The sequence below is a fragment of the Thalassophryne amazonica genome, chromosome 7, assembly GCF_902500255.1.
Source record: "Thalassophryne amazonica chromosome 7, fThaAma1.1, whole genome shotgun sequence".
In the NCBI taxonomy this organism is placed as follows: domain Eukaryota; kingdom Metazoa; phylum Chordata; class Actinopteri; order Batrachoidiformes; family Batrachoididae; genus Thalassophryne; species Thalassophryne amazonica.
In genome coordinates, this window is record NC_047109.1 from 86,131,804 (window position 1) to 86,149,830 (window position 18,027).

Sequence of the window (18,027 nt, forward strand, 5' to 3'; positions counted from 1 at the left end):
AAATTTTGGGCTGGCAATCAGTAAAGTGCAGGTACAAATCCCGTGGGTGGTATGTTTTTTTAATTTTTTATTATTTATTCCATATCAGTGGCACGATGTAGTTCCACAGGTGCCAGCTGGTTTTTATGTTTTATTTATTCCACATAAGTGGCGAAATGTGGTTCCACAGGTACCAAATGGTTTTTATGTTTTATTTATTCCACATCAGTGGCACGATGTGGTGCACCTCACACTGTGTTCCTGCTCAAAAGACACAGTCGCATGGATGAACCCTCGCACCGGGATCGTGCACGCCTGCCTGTGGGCGCGATGTTTTGTGGTGCGCTAATTTGAACTGTTTCGCGCTGTTTCGCCATATTCGACCAAACTTTGCACTATGTGTGAAGGGGCCCTTAACATTGCACTGCTATCCTTTTTGTAAAGTCCAGACAGCCCCTAGCTTTTGGTGTCTTCCAGCTATCCTGCTGCTCATAGCTTAACTGGTGGTGCAACATGTAAAGTCGTAGCACAATGAAGCAACATTTTGGTTGATCCAGTGAATAAGTACATAAAAGGTTTCTTGATTCAACAAAATTTGTGTAATTGCCCATAGCAGTCAATGTTTATTATTGTTAGAAGTCAATGACCTCTAGCCACCTTCAGAATGTCTCCACATCTGAAAGTAAACTCCACACCATATACCAACACTCCTGAAAATTTGGTGCTTTTATTATACTTGTAGAATGCACAATAAACCCCTTCTGCTGTGGGCTTAACCCCTACACTAACATTTTGTCTCTGTAGCAAGATTCAAAACATGCCATTTATGCAATGTCTATGCATGAATTTAGCTGAATCAACAGCTTTGGTGAATCTGGAACAGAATATCATGTGGAAATTGATGCAGAAAGGAAATATGGACAGAAATGAGGAAGCAGTAAGTGCATAAGATCCTCTTATGGAAAAATCATCCTCACAGACACACTGAAATATCTTCTGCAAAACAGACAAATTAAAAGTAATTGTATCATATACAACATACAAACTTAAAAGAAAAATCCAACTTGAATATTTTACATACTTTCCAATTTTTTTTTTTTTTTTTTTTTTTTTGCATGATGCTGCTGTTCCTCCTGGCGATGCTGATGACTTATGCCTGCGGCACTGAAGGTAAAATTTATGTTTTTGATTTAACAGAGAAATTGGCACCATTTCATGATACAACTGTTTAGTAGTCTTTAGTTAAACAATAGTAAGTAGTACAGTAGTAGTTAAACAATAATTTACTATAATTATTCATAATACTGAGACGTTATGAAGTACTTTTACTTTGCTTTTCATTTGATATCAAATGAAAAAAAATGCTAATGTTAATTAAACAAAAATGCTTTTAACAATATCATTAATACCAGACTTTGTATACTTCATATTGTGCATTCACAATGATGAAATGTGGAGATAACATATTTCTGTTACTGTATGTAACACTTTGCATCCTTTAATCTGGAATAGTTTCAGTTATTTATTTTTGCATTCGACTGTTCTAGTTGTGTACATTTTTTTATTCACTTTACCTGTCAGCCAAAATTTTGAGCAAGGGATAAGTGAATCATATTTACAGGAGGAACATGTTGAATTAATAATAAAAGATTTTTTTTTCAAATGTTTGACAGCTTTTAATTCCAGACAACATTGTATTTGCACAGTGTGACAATTATTTTGTAAAGAAAATATGTGTCTATTAAAATTGTACAAATTCAACACATTATTCAGGGTGCTACAACAAATGAAATTTGTTATTATAATTCATTATAAAAAATATAAATTAAGTGTTTTCCTGAAATATGTTTCAACTGAATATTTTATTTTTGCATCTCCTTTATAATGAATTAAGTAATTGCATAATTTACAATATTCTTTCTTTCTTTCTTTCTTTCTTTCTTTCTGAAGATCTGACAGGTCAAATGTTTACCTTCCCACAACAAAGCAACTCAGCATATGTCAAGCTGTTGACAGACAAAGGGGACTTTGGTGCTGTAACTTTATGTCACAGGTAGCAACAAACACAGATCTGTAAAGTTCAATGTAAACAACAACAACAACAAAACAACAACAGAGCTATAAACATGTATTTATGTCTGCAGGACCTTTACAGACCTCCGCAGAGAACATTCCCTCTTTTCGATGTCGACGACGTCTAATGAAAATGCTTATCTAGTTTTCTGGGATCACCCAAACTCTAAGATGTCGGTTTTTGTCAAGGATGTAAAGGTAGAGTTTGGATTTGTGGACTACAAACCCAACACATGGCACTCGATCTGCACCACATGGGACTCTGTATCTGGACTGGTGCAGCTGTGGTTCAATGGAAACCCCTCTATCAAGAAATTCGGAGTTTCAGGAACAAAAATTACTGGATCGACAATAAGTATCTTAGGACAGGTACTTCTTCTATTCTGAAACACTTTATTCTTTTGACGAATTCTGCCTCTTGATTTTTTTGCAAGTGAAGTCATTTTAAATGTATTGATTTTACATCAACAGGAGCAGGACAGACACGGTGGGGGGTACGATGCGAAGCAGAGCTTTGTTGGAATGATCTCTGATGTCCACATGTGGAACTACATTCTTTCACAGTGTGAAATCCAGAATTACATGAATGGTGGCATCATCACCCAAGGAAATGTTTTCAACTGGGAGAACCTGGATTTTGAGGTTTATGATGGATTGAGTATGGTGGTAAAAGAACGTAAACCCTCACATTGTTAGAATAACCTGAAAGGCAAAGTTTTCCCAAACTGATCTACTGCGTGTGGACAGTCGTCATGAGGCACATTAATATTTATCAATGAATTAAGAATGATCTAAACCAACTCATTTGTAACATGTCTATTGCTCAGCATCATTTCCCACAAATATTATGGGACCATAGATTGTAGATATACTGAACAATCCCGTTGTATCATCACCCATAGATTTTTGAAGCTCAAATGGAGCTGCTCTGGATGTTGTCATCTTGGCAGTGGCCTCGCCTAACTCCTGGCCAACCCATAAATGGATAAAGAGCAGAACCTTGAGCAAGATAGTTATAGTTTAAAAAGTACAAACTGTGCTGAAGACACAAATGGATCTTTCCATAACCTGATAGATTACTTGATTGTTATAGACATATAAATCACCTCAGTCATACCTGATCATCACTGAACATCACTGCAGGTGTCTGCATAATCAGGGAACTTTAAATTAGCTTTCCAATTTCAAAACGTTTGGGAAACACTGCTTTAAAGGTTTTAATTATCTTACTGCAGCCAACATCAGCCTCTGTACAGTAAATGATGTCACTGAATGTTGCAGGTTCATCCAAAACGTGTTTGTACTTCTATCAAATATCTCAAGATAAATTCCAACTTTAGCTAGTTTGGAGCTTTTGTTTTAAGTCACAATTTAAGTAATTAATGTTAGCTTGCTAAGGCTAACATTTACATTATGTAACATTAATCAAATAACTTTAGGTATGTTTGGTATGCAATATTAACATTATGTAACTAATATTGGAAGAGTACCCCTAACTGTCCATTGTGTAATTCACATTCTGATTAAAACAATGATATCAGATATGTTGATCTTTTTTTTTTTTTTTACTGTTTTTGTTTTGTTTACGCGAATCAAATTTGAAATGTCCTATAATAAAAGTCCTATTACAACATAAATGAAAAATTATGTATTATTTTATTACATTAAAGTCTCAAATGAATTTATGTAAGTATTTGATGATCACTCAAGTGTAAAATGATTGTTTCAAACCACATTAAGCAGAATCTAATTTTATTTTGAATGCAGGAGACCACCTAAAAGAAACTGATCTTCATCACCTAAATGAACTTTCTGATCATTCCAGTAAGGAATGTGGAGACTTTCAAGTCCAGACTTAAGACACACTTATTTTCCCTTTTGTATGGTTAGCATACTGGCATAGTACAGTTCTATGCTTTCTACTCTTTTAATTCCTTTTATTAGGAAACGGAGCGTGCCGCGGCCTCAACTTTACCTAAATTCTGGGTTTTTTAGTGAAGCTTAGGGCTAGTGGCCAGCAATCACATTAGTATTTCCTGTTTTTCTTCTTGTTTAATGCTGACAAATTATACTGTATTTCTTGTCTTTCTGATGCTTGATTTTGTTTTTTTCTGTCTGTTTAAGGTGCAGCTCCATCCAGTGATGAGTGTGGTATTTGTGCTGGAAACCCTCCTGTCCTGTGCACCAACAGCATTTCCTGTATATTTGTTTTGTGAATTGTTCTGTAATTTATGTCCGTAGCATGGCCCAAGCAGAGGGTCACTCCTTTGAGTCTGGTCTGCTTGAGGTTTCTTCCTCAGAGGGAGTTTTTCATTACCACTGTTGCTCTGAGGGTTAGTAAGGTTAGACCTTACTTGTGTGAAGCGCCTTGAGGCAACTCTGTTGTGATTAGGCGCTATATAGATGAAAATAAATTGAAATTGAAATTGAACTGAAGGAGTACTCATATAAAAAGGTAATGGTCATAAGGTTATGTATTTGTCTGTGGGTTGGTCCATCTGGTAACATCAAGCTTTCTGTGTTTATCATACAGACCTATTTAGTGGAGTCAGTTTCTTTACAGATGCTAAAGATTTTCTTTAATTCTCGCTGCATCACTTCTGCTTGCTGTTAATTGTTTTTATAATTTTCACATTGTAAAATGTTACATGTCAATCACAATAAATCATGTACTAGAAGTGAAATGGTTTCTGTATCTGATGGGTAAATCTGAAGACATGTCCAGAGATTCCAGATGGCTTCAGTTACACAGCAGAGTTGAAATCATGCTGACGTTTCAAACGGAAACTGTTGCTAAACTGCTGAAATACTTGCACAGTTGCAATATGTCAAAAAAAGTATTGCACAACCAAAATGAAGGTACTTTCAAAAATAAAATAAAAATCTTCAAACAAAATCAAAAGAAAAGAAAAGAAAACCCAAAGCTATTGTTTATTCAAGCATCATAAAGTGCAATAATTTGCAGCCTCAACATGAAGAGAAACACAAAAAAGAAATTAAATACAATTTTTGACCTGGGCAGGGAAAATAAAGCCTGAACCAAGCTAGTGCATCCTAACAACATAGGTAATGTGGGTTGATATGACCAGGGGCGTGCTGGGAACATTTTTCAGCCCGGGAGTTTCATATCCGACCGGCCCACAAACCGCCAGCGCACAGAGATAATAAGAGTTCTGCTGTGGCATTTAAATCCAGCATTTATGTGCCGACTGACTATGAAAATTGGGTGGCTTATAATAGAGCCACCATAAGTAAAAGTTAGTTAAAACAAGAACAGTATTGTTTACTCACCAGTGCACCACCTTTAGGCTGGGCTTACACTGTCCGATTTTTGGCCCTTTTTCAGACGATTTTTCACTCGCGAGAATTTTTTGGATCGCGCCGAGTTTCAGCTTAATCGTGCATCCTGCATCGTTCAGTCTACATGTAGTAACGAGCTGCGATTAACATCTCACAACCACCTCCCGATGGGGAATCATATGGTCGGATGAAAATCAAACCTGTTTGATATTTTGGTCGGCCGTCGTGACTCGTGAGGGTTCCGCGCATTTGAAGCAGCGCTACAAGCGTCTACACGCTGATTACCTCGCGCACTGTGCATGTGCAAACACCGGAGAGAGGAACAGTGTTCTCATCTAATATACATACAACAACTCATACAACTTGCACAATGTGGCAAAATATTACAATGTGTGGTGTATGGTCTTGAGATCTTGAGACGGCCATTCATGCTTTCATCAGCTCCAGACTTGATTATTGTAATGCACTTTATTCTGGCATTAATCAGTCGTCTCTTGCACGTCTCCAGTTGGTGCAGAATGCTGCTGCTCATCTTTTAACAAACACTTTTAGACGTGAGCATATTAGCCCATCCTGTACTCACTCCACTGGCTTCCAGTTCATTTTAGAATTGATTTTAAAATTTTAATGTTTGTTTTTAAAGCTATTTATGGTCTTGCACCTCCCTACTTGTCTGAAATTTTAACTTTGCGCACCTACAGTAGGACATTAAGGGCGTCTGGCCAGCTTTACTTAGATGTTCCAAGGTCAAGACATAAATGCTGGGGTGATCATGCTTTCGCAGTAGCTGGCCCCAGACTGTGGAATGAGCTACCTCTTGAGTTACGTACTATTCCTGACCTAGCACTTTTTAAATCTAAGTTAAAGACTTATTTATTTAAACTGGCTTTTAACACTTAGTGGGGAGGTGACATGTTCTGTTTTTTATGTGCTGTTTTAAATTTTTATTCTATATGTGTTTTGTTTTTGTGAATTTGTGTTTTTAATGTTAAGCACTTTGGACACCAGTCGGTGCTGTAAAGCACTTTATAAATAAATGTTGATTGATTGATATGGCACACTCCAAACTTTATGTATAGCCTTACTCCAAACACAATACATGGATTCATTTTCATTTGAGTAAAAAGGAAGAATCTGGCCACAAAATGGCCAAAAAATGAAGTACAATATTTATGAAACAACTCATTCCTAATGATGGAGTTAGCATTTTTGAAATAAGCAAAAACATATTACACTGACAATTGATATCTGCCCCACATTTATCAGCAGTTAAATTAAAAATATATGTGCCACTATCAGTAAAGCTAACATTACACTAAAAAATAACTTGCTCAGTGAAACATTAAAAAAAATTATGTAAAATATTTCCACCCAAGTAAAATGCGCCAACCTAGCCAGAAACAATTTTGCTGAGTGACCTAAGTGTAAATGTGTTGGGTCAATATGATGAATTTGTGTTACTGTTACCAAATTACCATGGTTCAGGCCAACTAAATTTGAAAGGTAAATGTAGACCTAAATGTAAATTTGTTGGGTTAACATGATGAATTTGCGTTACTGTTACCTAATTACCATGGTTTAGGTCAACTAAATTTGCAAGGGTAAATGTAACAAAAAAGAGTAAGTCCCTTCAGCTGCTCCCTTGTTTGTGCTCTGGGCCACCACAGCAAATCTAAGGTAGACCTGCATGTTGAACTGACACAGGTTTTACACCAGATGCAACTCCACATTATATGGAGAAATGTGGCAGGAGTGGGGTTTTAACCGGGAACCTTTTGTGCTGAAACCAAGTGCACTAACCACTTGGCCACCACCTCTGCCCTGTAAGCAGTTACACTACCTTTAAAATAGTACAGTGAACTTACAGTAGTGTTCAGAATAATAGTAGTGCTATGTGACTAAAAAGATTAATCCAGGTTTTGAGTATATTTCTTATTGTTACATGGGAAACAAGGTACCAGTAGATTCAGTAGATTCTCACAAATCCAACAAGACCAAGCATTCATGATATGCACACTCGTAAGGCTATGAAATTGGGCTATTAGTAAAAAAAAAGTAGAAAAGGGGGTGTTCACAATAATAGTAGTGTGGAATTCAGTCAGTGAGTTCGTCAATTTTGTGGAACAAACAGGTGTGAATCAGGTGTCCCCTATGTCAGGATGAAGCCAGCACCTGTTGAACATGCTATTCTCTTTGAAAGCCTGAGGAAAATGGGACGTCCAAGACATTGTTCAGAAGAACACCGTAGTTTGGATTAAAAAGTTGATTGGAAAGGAGATAACTTATATGCAGGTGCAAAAAATTATAGGCTGTTCATCTACAATGATCTCCAATGTTTTAAAATGGATAAAAAAAACCAGAGACGCGTGGAAGAAAACGGAAAACAACCATCAAAATGGATAGAAGAATAACCAGAATGGCAAAGGCTCACCCATTGATCAGCTCCAGGATGATCAAAGACAGTCTGGAGTTACCTGTAAGTGCTGTGACAGTTAGAAGACGCCTGTGTGAAGCTAATTTATTTGCAAGAATCCCCCGCAAAGTCCCTCTGTTAAATAAAAGACATGTGCAGAAGAGGTTACAGTTTGCCAAAGAACACATCAACTGGCCTAAAGAGAAATGGAGGAATATTTTGTGGACTGATGAGAGTAAAATTGTTCTTTTTTGGTCCAAGGGCCGCAGACAGTTTGTGAGATGACCCCCAAACTCTGAATTCAAGCCACAGTTCACAGTGAAGACAGTGAAGCATAGTGGTGCAACCATCATGATATGGGTATGTTTCTCCTACTATGGTGTTGGGCCTATATATCGCATACCAGGTATCATGGAACAGTTTGGATATGTCAAAATACTTAAAGAGGTCATGTTGCCTTATGCTGAAGAGGACATGCCCTTGAAATGGGTGTTTCAACAAGACAATGACCCCAAGCACACTAGTAAACAAGCAAAATCTTGGTTCCAAACCAACAAAATTAATGCCTCGCAGATGTGAAGAAATCATGAAAAACTGTGGTTAGACAACTAAATACTAGTTTAGTGATTCACAGGATTACTAAAAAAGCAGTTTGAACATAATAGTTTTGAGTTTGTAGCGTCAACAGCAGATGCTACTCTTATTGTGAACACCCCCTTTTTCTACTTTTTTTACTAATAGCCCAATTTCATAGCCTTAAGAGTGTGCATATCATGAATTCTTGGTCTTGTTAGATTTGTGAGAATCTACTGAATCTACTGGTACCTTGTTTCCCATGTAACAATAAGAAATATACTCAAAACCTGGATTAATCTTTTTAGTCACATAGCACTACTATTATTCTGAACACTACTGTACATAACTTTGTTGGATGAGCACAATTTATGGAGATCCATCTTGGACTTGCTGTGGTGACCCCAAATACAAACAAGCGAGCAGCCAAAGGGACCTGCTGTTTTTTTTTTTTTTTTTACATTTACTCTTACAAACCAGAACCATAACCCCACATCTGTCCATCATGATTAATGAAGTGGGCAAGGCAGTACAATCTCAGACTGCATTAACGTATGAACTCAAACGCAAGTTGGAAAACATCTCGGAGCAAATATTTGCCCTGCAAAGGAAGATGTTGGAGACCAGGGTATATTCATGAATTCATGAACAGATTCGAGATTCATCACTGAATATGACTTTCATCCAGTCATCCACAGTCCACGACTGCTTTTCCTTAGCCCATTGTAACCTTGTTTTTTTTTTCTGTTTAGGTGTTAATGATGGCTTTCGTTTAGCTTTTCTGTGTGTAAATCCCATTTCCTTTAGGCGGTTTCTTACAGTTCGGTCACAGACGTTGACTCCAGTTTCCTCCCATTCGTTCCTCATTTGTTTTGTTGTGCATTTTCGATTTTTGAGACATATTGCTTTAAGTTTTCTGTCTTGACACTTTGATGTCTTCCTTGGTCTACCAGTATGTTTGCCTTTAACAACCTTCCCATGTTGTTTGTATTTGGTCCAGAGTTTAGACACAGCTGACTGTGAACAACCAACATCTTTTGCAACATTGCGTGATGATTTACCCTCTTTTAAGAGTTTGATAATCCTCTCCTTTGTTTCAATTGACATCTCTCGTGTTGGAGCCATGATTCATGTCAGTCCACTTGGTGCAACAGCTCTCCAAGGTGTGATCACTCCTTTTTAGATGCAGACTAACGAGCAGATCTGATTTGATTCAGGTGTTAGTTTTGGGGATGAAAATTTACAGGGTGATTCCATAATTTATTCCTCAGAATTGAGTTATTCCATATTTTTTTTCCCTCTGCTTGGTCTAAAAAGGTAACCATTACTGACTGCCACAATTTTTTTTCTTGATTTCTTATAGTGATTCTTAAAGCCAGGAAGTTGCCATTTGAAATGACTTTAGTTTTGTGTCATGTCTGTGATCTGCTTTTTTCTACAAAATTAAACAACTGAATGAACATCCTCCGAGGCCAGTGATTCCATAATTTTTGCCAGGGGTTGTAGTTGTAGCAACAGGTGTACAAGGTGTTGGAGGCAGCTCCGATTTTACATGTATTGCATACGATTCCTGCTTCATGCACAATTGATGTGCAATTCGACCACATTCCTACTATGTGTGAAGGGGCCCTTACACAGGTATTTCCCACTTATTAAATATCATTGTGCCCTTGGACATGCTCCAAATGGATTTGTGCCCTTTGCTACTAGTTTTTGTAGCTCTCAGTTATCCAGATAGGTAATAGCTATGTTTACTCTACAACTGGTTGGGTGTTCAGTCCCTAAAAACTGAAGACATCACTTGGATAATTGACACCCAAGAAGGTGTCCGTTTGATGCGGAGCAAACCTTTAGACTAGAAGAGAGTAAGGAGCAGAACATGTCCCTGAAGGACCCCAGAATTCACTGAATTGTGATCAAAGGCTCTACCTACATTTAAAACTCTAAATAAGGTCATATGTTACCAAGGAAGGTTGTTCATTCATCTGCTTGTCAAAGAACCAAATAGTGCTGAAGTTATTTCATTATGTTGGAGTGGGCCAGTATTTTACTGAGGTGCCTTATTCTGGTTTTGTGTTATTGTAAATAAATCTTCTTCTGCCTAGAAGCTGAGGCTGAACTCAGGGAGGGTTTTTTTTTCCTGCTGAGATGAACATGATCTGTTTTGTCTCCTTGTCCTGCTCTGATCCCTGTATAGGACTTTTCCTTCCAGTTGATCAGAAGGTGTTCTCCAGGAAATCTTCATCCTCAGCTGCAAGCATCTCCCCACTCACTACTGAAGGTAGTTACATCAGAAGATTGAGCAGCCTGCAGAGTCCTCCATCACAGACATCTTCTGCAGAGACGACAGCACATATGGACCCTTCATTTTGTATCACAGCATAGTTTTCTTTCTGACTGACACAGAAATAAAGAATGTGGCACACGATGGAGCACATGATGGAGTCATCTGGAAACGTGATCATGCAAACACACTGAGACATATAACATGGACAAAATATTGTCAAAGAAACTAAATGTGAAAAACAAATTTTTTAACCATCGAACATAATTTTGTTACAGATCCCATAGTGATTACAGTGTGCACATACATGCCTGAATAATCCAAACTTTGGTGGAAAATATATCTGGGATCACGGTGTGAAAACATTATTCAATGTGATTGCTGGCCTTGATTCTGTGTGGAGTGAAGCAGAAGCCAAAATGTTCCTATAAGCAGCCTGCAGGCAAGAGAGCACATTTCATACAGTCTGAATCAGACAGTTTGTAAAAATGTAACGCTGGATATATAAGATGGAATAACCCTAAAAATACACAGTATTGACAGATCTCATGCTGTCTTTCAGTACCTTTGCAGGGCTTCAGAAACAGCACACATATATCACATACTGGAGGCTTTGTATAACTGCTCACTGCATAGTTTCCTTTTTTATTTTGATGACTTTCATTATTTCTTTTTCAGCTGAATCCAAAGTGAAATGCAGCTCAGGAGATAATGTTCAAAACATTGTAATATCCACATTTTTACCTCTGCAACCAGATCCAACGATTTCACAATGTACCTACATTTCAAGTATTGGTAGATGGCTGAGGTGTCGTGGTGTTTCATCACTTTGGTCAGGTCTTTGGTAATAATTGTCCATTTGAACCTTTGATGGCTTCTTGGAGTAATTCCATGCTGATGGTTGTAGATAGGTTCTAAATCAGTTAAACGTTAGAGGTCTCAAACTGATTCCAGAAAGGGCCAAGAGGGTGCAGGTTTTTGATGCAACCACCCACTCCACCAGGTGATTTCACTGATCAACTGATTCCGTCTGCGCAAAGTGATGTTAATCGGTGAAATCGCTTGGTGGAGTGGGTGGGTGCAATGAAAACCTGCACCCTCTTGGCCCTTTTTGGCATTAGTTTGAGACCTCTGCTTCTGATGGATTCACACTTCACAATCAAATGTTGTACACTGCGGTAGACCTCTAGACATTCAGACATACTCTCAGGCAAATTACAAAGTTAAATTTGAGGTAGTTTCATACCACCACTGCGATGCCTTGTATTATATGAGATAATATTATTAGCCTTGTTTCTGGCCTCTGTAGAGTTCATACACCCATGAAGTTCTCACTTTGCCTGGAATTTATTATAGTGCTGCACTGTTAAAAAAAAAGAAGCTCAAGGTAATCTTTTGCACAGATGTTTTGAGTTTACTCAACTTAAAAACACAAGGTAATAGTACCCATGAGCATGAAGACAGCAATGGCTATAGCACATTAAGTCCACATTACAACCAAACTGTGATGAAAATCGAATTCCTTGACCTTGGCCTTTGTCTAAATTAATTCTTTAAGGGCAATTTTGGAGTCAAGCTTCACTGACATACCAAGATTGGCTGAAATAAGCAAAAAGGTTTGTGGGGATTAGTCCAACAAACAGAGAGGCAAATATGACTTTGGCCCAAATGACTGATACTAGGGTTGAAGGCACTAATTTGACCTTGCCAGGACAATTCCAAAACCCACCTACATATGTGTGCCATATTTTGTAGACTTTAGAATGAAAGTCATAATTTTGATCTTTCATGGCAATGACATTAACCTTTGCTAAATCAAACCTTTTAAGGATCATCCAAGTTTCAAGTTTGGTGGAAATCAGAAGGACCTGGGTAGAGGAGGTTGAAGAAACAGATAAACCAAAATTTTGATATGGCCGCAAATTACTTTAAATATTGGTGGAAATCGACCCAAGCACCTCTAAGCAGTAGAACAAACAAACATTTTTCAAATTATCCTCTTATCTTGGAATGAGTTGGATCCTGTTCCTGCAAAATGACTGACTCCAAGGAGTCATCGAAAGGTTGAATCTTGATCTTGTGTCAGAGCATGTCAGGATGTGAGGTTTTGTCTTGTTTTATTTTCATGTTTTGGTTGATTTTGTCTTGTTCGGTTGCTTCTCTTGCTGGGGTTTACCTGCTTGGGTTTATCTGCCCCTGTCCTTCTTGTCTGTCTCCCTTGTTGTTTGGTGGTGGGCGTTTCCCTCTCTCTGGCCACACCCTCATTGTGGTGCATTCCACGCACACCTGCTCCCAATCTGCACCTCATCACCTGGGTGTATTTAAGCTCCTCATTGTGCCCTGCTCCCTCGCCAGATTGATGATGCACCTTGTGCCTTCTCTCGAGCTCTGTTTTTGTGTATTCCTGACCTGCTTGCCTTTCATGTGTTATAACCACCTGCCTGTATTATTGGCCACGCCTAAGCCTGATGTTCTATGTACTTCTGCTGTTGTTGGACAGCCTTTTTGTGTACCAGACCCCGTTTACTGCTTCAGTAAACTGCTTTTACTCACAGAGCTCTGTTGTTGAGTCCTGCATTTGTGCCCAGCCATTCTGTGGAACCAGACCTGATAGAACAGGGATAATCGAAATGTGACAAAAATTCAGTCAGATTCTTGACACGTCCAACCAGCAGCAAAGTTCACAGCATCATCTGCAAAGTGCAACTCAGTGAACCTTTCCTGACCAACAAAGACACCCAAGCCAGTGGACTCGACCCAACACCCAGTACACTAAAGAATATAGGGACCAGAACACAACCATGATAGACACCAGAATTCACTTTGAAGGAGTCAGACACTGCATCCAATTTAGTTCATTTTTTGTTCAAAGAGGCTGTTCATTTCTGTACTTGAAAATAAACCAAATATCAACAAAGTTATTCTGGTATGCTTTGGTGGTCCGATGCCTTACTGAAGTGTATAATTCTGGTTTTGTGCTATTGTAGATGGTTCTTATTCTGCCTGAAAGCTGAGGGAAAACTCAGGGAGTTTTTTTTTTCCCTGCTTAGATGAGTGTGATCTGTTCTGTCTAGTCATCTTACTCTGATCCCTCTGCGGGGCTTATCCTTCCAGCTGATCAGATGCAGTTCTCCAGGAAGCATTCATCCTCAGCTACAGGCATCTCCTCTCTCAGTAGAGCTCATTACATCAGAAGAGAGAGCAGCCTGCAGACTCCTCCATCATAGACGTCTTCTGCAGAGACGACAGTGCAGATAGACCCTTCATGTTGTACCGCAACATGCTTTTCTTTCTGACTGACATGAAAGGAAAGTGTGTGGCACACAATGAAGTGGTCATCTGTACATGTGGACGTGCAGACACACTGAGACATAACAAAATGCAGGTAATATGAAAGTACAAAAACAAACAAACAAAAAAACAACAAAAAAAAAAGATTTTTAACCATCAAACAATTCAAAATAGAGACTACAGTGGGCACTATTCCATTGATGTTTGACATGGATTCATGCAAATTAATAATTTTGGATTCAGTAATGCCAAAATATATCCAATGTGTCCTTTTACAGTTGATCCTGAGGACCAGGATGGGAAAATACTGCTTTAGCACAGACAGCACTTCCTTACTTTAGCCATGTGGCTTGTGCATATTTGTATATTTTACATTATTACACCTTTATTTATCACATTTATTTAATTTGATTACCTTCATTTACTTTGCCATGTAAAAGTAAATTGGTTTGGATGTGCGAAACAGTAATGTGCCTCATGAGACATGCAGTTATGTATTTATTTTGCTTTTGAAACAAAATAATATGGCATGCACGTGATATTGCAAAATCCATTTTGTTGACTCAACAGTTCTGTTGAATCTGGAGCCACAAACAGTGAAGCAATAAATGTGCAAAGGAAATAAGGACAGATATGAGGAAGCAGCTAGTTCATAAGATGTGCAAAACTCACTTCGCTTCTGCATAAAACATCCTGGCAGAGATTTCAAGGTAAAATTGAGACATCCCCTGCAAGACAAAGGTATTTAAGTCAATTTGTATCATATTTGTATCACACACAATATACTTCTTGAAAATAGTGTTTTCAGAGTTGTTTGTCATTATTTTAGATGCTGCTTTTGCTTCTGCTGATGATGCTGATGGCTTGTGCCTCTGGCATACAAGGTAATCATTTTATTCTTAGTTTGTATTAATTTATCAGAGGTAGTGCCAAAACGTAACAACACTATGAATGGAATGCAAATTAATGAAAGTGACAGAAGAAAAAGCAGGAAGCAAGCACATTAAATCTGCAGTTTTTCAAATTATTGTCTAAATTAACTGTTCTCAAAAAGCATGTGTTCACAAATGGTTGCTAAATTTTACATTTTAAAATTTTTAAAAACTGTTTTTTTATTTTTTATTTTTTTTGTAAAATTTTGCAATTTTTTTTTTTACCCCCAAGAAAACAAGTTGCTGTTATATTATAAATGTGTAGAACACGTTTGTACAGAATACAGAATATTTTCATTAGTTAAAAAGTTAACCTGTTCCCCCCACCCCCCCAACCTTAGTCATATTAAAATAGATTTGGCAACCAAGCTTCTCAGTGCCCGATTCACTTATCACAACAGCATAATGTGAGAAAAATACCATTTTCAACAAACTGTTGAAAGGAAATAAATTTGTACTAATAAGACACCTGTAGCAGAGCTCCATATGAGCACTAAAATTGTGAAATATAGTAATTGACATATTGCATGTTATAATTAATAACAACAGTTTCTGAAATACTCAGACCAGCCCGTCTGGCAACAATCATTCCACTTAAATCCCCCTTTTTTCCCCCATTCTCATGCTCGCTTTGAACGTCAGCAAGTTGTTTTCACCACATCTAGGTGCCTCAGTGCATTGAATTGCTGCCATGTGATCGGCGGATTAGTATGGAAGCTCTGAACTGCCACTGTGGATTCAATCATTTTGGCTGGGCTATATATATATATATATATATATATATATATATATATATATATATATATATATATATATATATATATATGTGTGTGTGTGTGTGTGTGTGTGTGTGTGTGTGTGTGTGTGTGTGTGTACACACTATTTTTTTAAATTATTGTATTGTTGTGTCTTCTCTAAAAAATGGCCATTATTCTTATTGTTATATTTGTTGTTGTTGTTGTTAGACCTGTCAGGAAAAAGCTTCAGCTTCCCAAAACAAACCAACACGGCTTACGTGAAGCTAATGACAGATAAAAGCGAATTCACTGCTCTAACTCTGTGCCACAGGTAGGAACAAACACACAAAATTAATTTAAATGAAACCTCCATAGTGTAATTGATGTATGAAGGAAAACAGGGATAAATGTGTTCTTAATTTCTTCAGGTCCTTCACAGACATCCGTAGAGACCACGCCCTCTTTTCGATGTCCACATCCACTTTTGCAAATGATTATCTAATCTTTTGGGACAATCAAAACTCTGAGATGGAGATTCATGTTAGGGAAAAAAAGGCAGAATTTTTACTGCCAGAGTACAAACCCAACATGTGGCACTCGATCTGCACCACGTGGGACTCTTCAACTGGACTGGTGCAGATGTGGTTCAACGGAAGACCCTTCACCAAGAAATACACCACAAAAACAGCAATCAGTGGCTCTCCTATAACTATTTTAGGACAGGTACGCTTTGACGTTTAAGCAGTTTATTCTTCTATTGAACTCTGTAGTTTATTATTCCTTTATTGAATGGTTTTGCAGTGATTATAAATATATGAACACCTCTTGAAAATTACAACTTTTGCATGTCTGTATTTCCGAAATCTCTGCAGGAGCAGGATTCTCATGGTGGGGGGTTTAATGCCCAGCAGTGTTTCATCGGTCTGATCACTGATGTCCACATGTGGGACCATGTCATTTCAGAATGTGATTTCCAGCAATACTTGAATGAACAATCCTTCCACCCAGGAAACATTTTCAGTTGGAAGGCGCTGGAGTTTCAGACTACAGGAACAGTGATGCTAGAAGATAAATATAAAGTTTGTGTCTAATCTTTTAATGTGTTAACTGTTTTGTTAATGGTCTTTGCCATGTTGCATGTTCTTAGATGTTCACCTGATTTCAGTGAACATTATATTTTGTGTTCAGGCATTGATTATTCATGGTAAGAGCGATTTCAAATTAGTTGGTCTTTTTTTTTTAACTTTGCTCTTGCTTCTTTATATTCTTAAATGGCTGTATTGTATAAAATGGTTTTTAACAGGCTTTTACAATTTGGTACATATAGTGTTTCATTTCAAACATTGTCAAATTCCCACAGTAGTGCTGTCTGTGCATGTAGGAACCAAGCAGTTCCTCAAATGGCCACTTGAGGCTGGCTCCAAAACGAGTCAATCCCCAAAGGAATCCATGTTAAAATTGATCAGCTTTACAGCAGAAATAAAAATTTGCATTTGGTTACCCCCCCCCCCCCAAAAAAAAATAAACAAATAAAACAAACAAACATACAAAATAACAAAATAAATAAATAAACAATTTTGTTTTCTTGTTCCTGAAAAAATGTACAGGGAGTGAAATTTTATATAACTCACCAGTTTAATCTTTTTAAGGCATAAAGTTATGAATAATTTGGGGTGTAGTTGCTTTGAATAAGAGTATCAGTGTGCTGGATTGAAGGCCTTTACAGTAATGGCTGCTAGCTGTTTATTCTTTATCACAAATATCTGCAATAATGTGGCTCCGATTATTCTCATGAGGCATTTTGTATAATGCTATACCAAAACTAAAGTATAATATTTTGTGCATATTCCTACGAGTTTCCATGAACATTCACAACACAACATGAACAACACACATTTTGCATTGTAAAACTCAAAAATGCACGTTAGGGTGCTGTCCCAATGGCGTTTAGGATTTGCGTATGGATTGTGCACAAAATTGGCCCATATTCACCAAACACCCGCAATATCCGTGTAACATGCCTGTATGAGTTGTTCATCATCCAAACACGCCCGTGATCATCCACAGAGGCACGCATGTACGCAGCCAGGATTTTTGAGCTGTTCAAAATTCTGGATGCGGATAATATTCGCCTTACATACTCCATATATACTCAATTCATACATAATACATACTCACTCTATGTGCTGTATATCTGCCGTTAATCGCTGATATCCGCAACTGACGGGGATTTGCGGCTTGACAGCGGACCGGGACAGTGTAAAAAGCGTGACAAAATGGACATTGACTCTCTGATCAACTTGTCCAAGTCCAGCAAATGCTCCAGAGGCTGTATTGTTGGTGTGAATAGTAATTAATCCTCTCCCCAGTTGGATAGGGCCCTTAGGGTTTGACTTACAGAAATAATAACTTGATTTTTTTTTTTTTTTTTTTCAGACAGAAAAT

General features: G+C 37.8%; 1 protein-coding gene across 1 annotated transcript; it reads left to right on the top strand.

The window, feature by feature from the left end:
- Positions 1 to 937: 937 nt before the first annotated feature.
- On the top strand, positions 938 to 16,901 carry LOC117513484. The gene is made up of 9 exons (XM_034173662.1): positions 938 to 1,149; positions 1,930 to 2,032; positions 2,124 to 2,421; positions 2,524 to 2,745; positions 14,649 to 14,654; positions 14,743 to 14,797; positions 15,811 to 15,913; positions 16,011 to 16,305; positions 16,455 to 16,901. The coding sequence occupies exons 1-9, from the start codon at positions 1,095 to 1,097 to the stop codon at positions 16,671 to 16,673; spliced, it is 1,356 nt and encodes a 451-aa protein (XP_034029553.1). The 5' UTR covers positions 938 to 1,094; the 3' UTR covers positions 16,674 to 16,901.
- Positions 16,902 to 18,027: the final 1,126 nt, after the last annotated feature.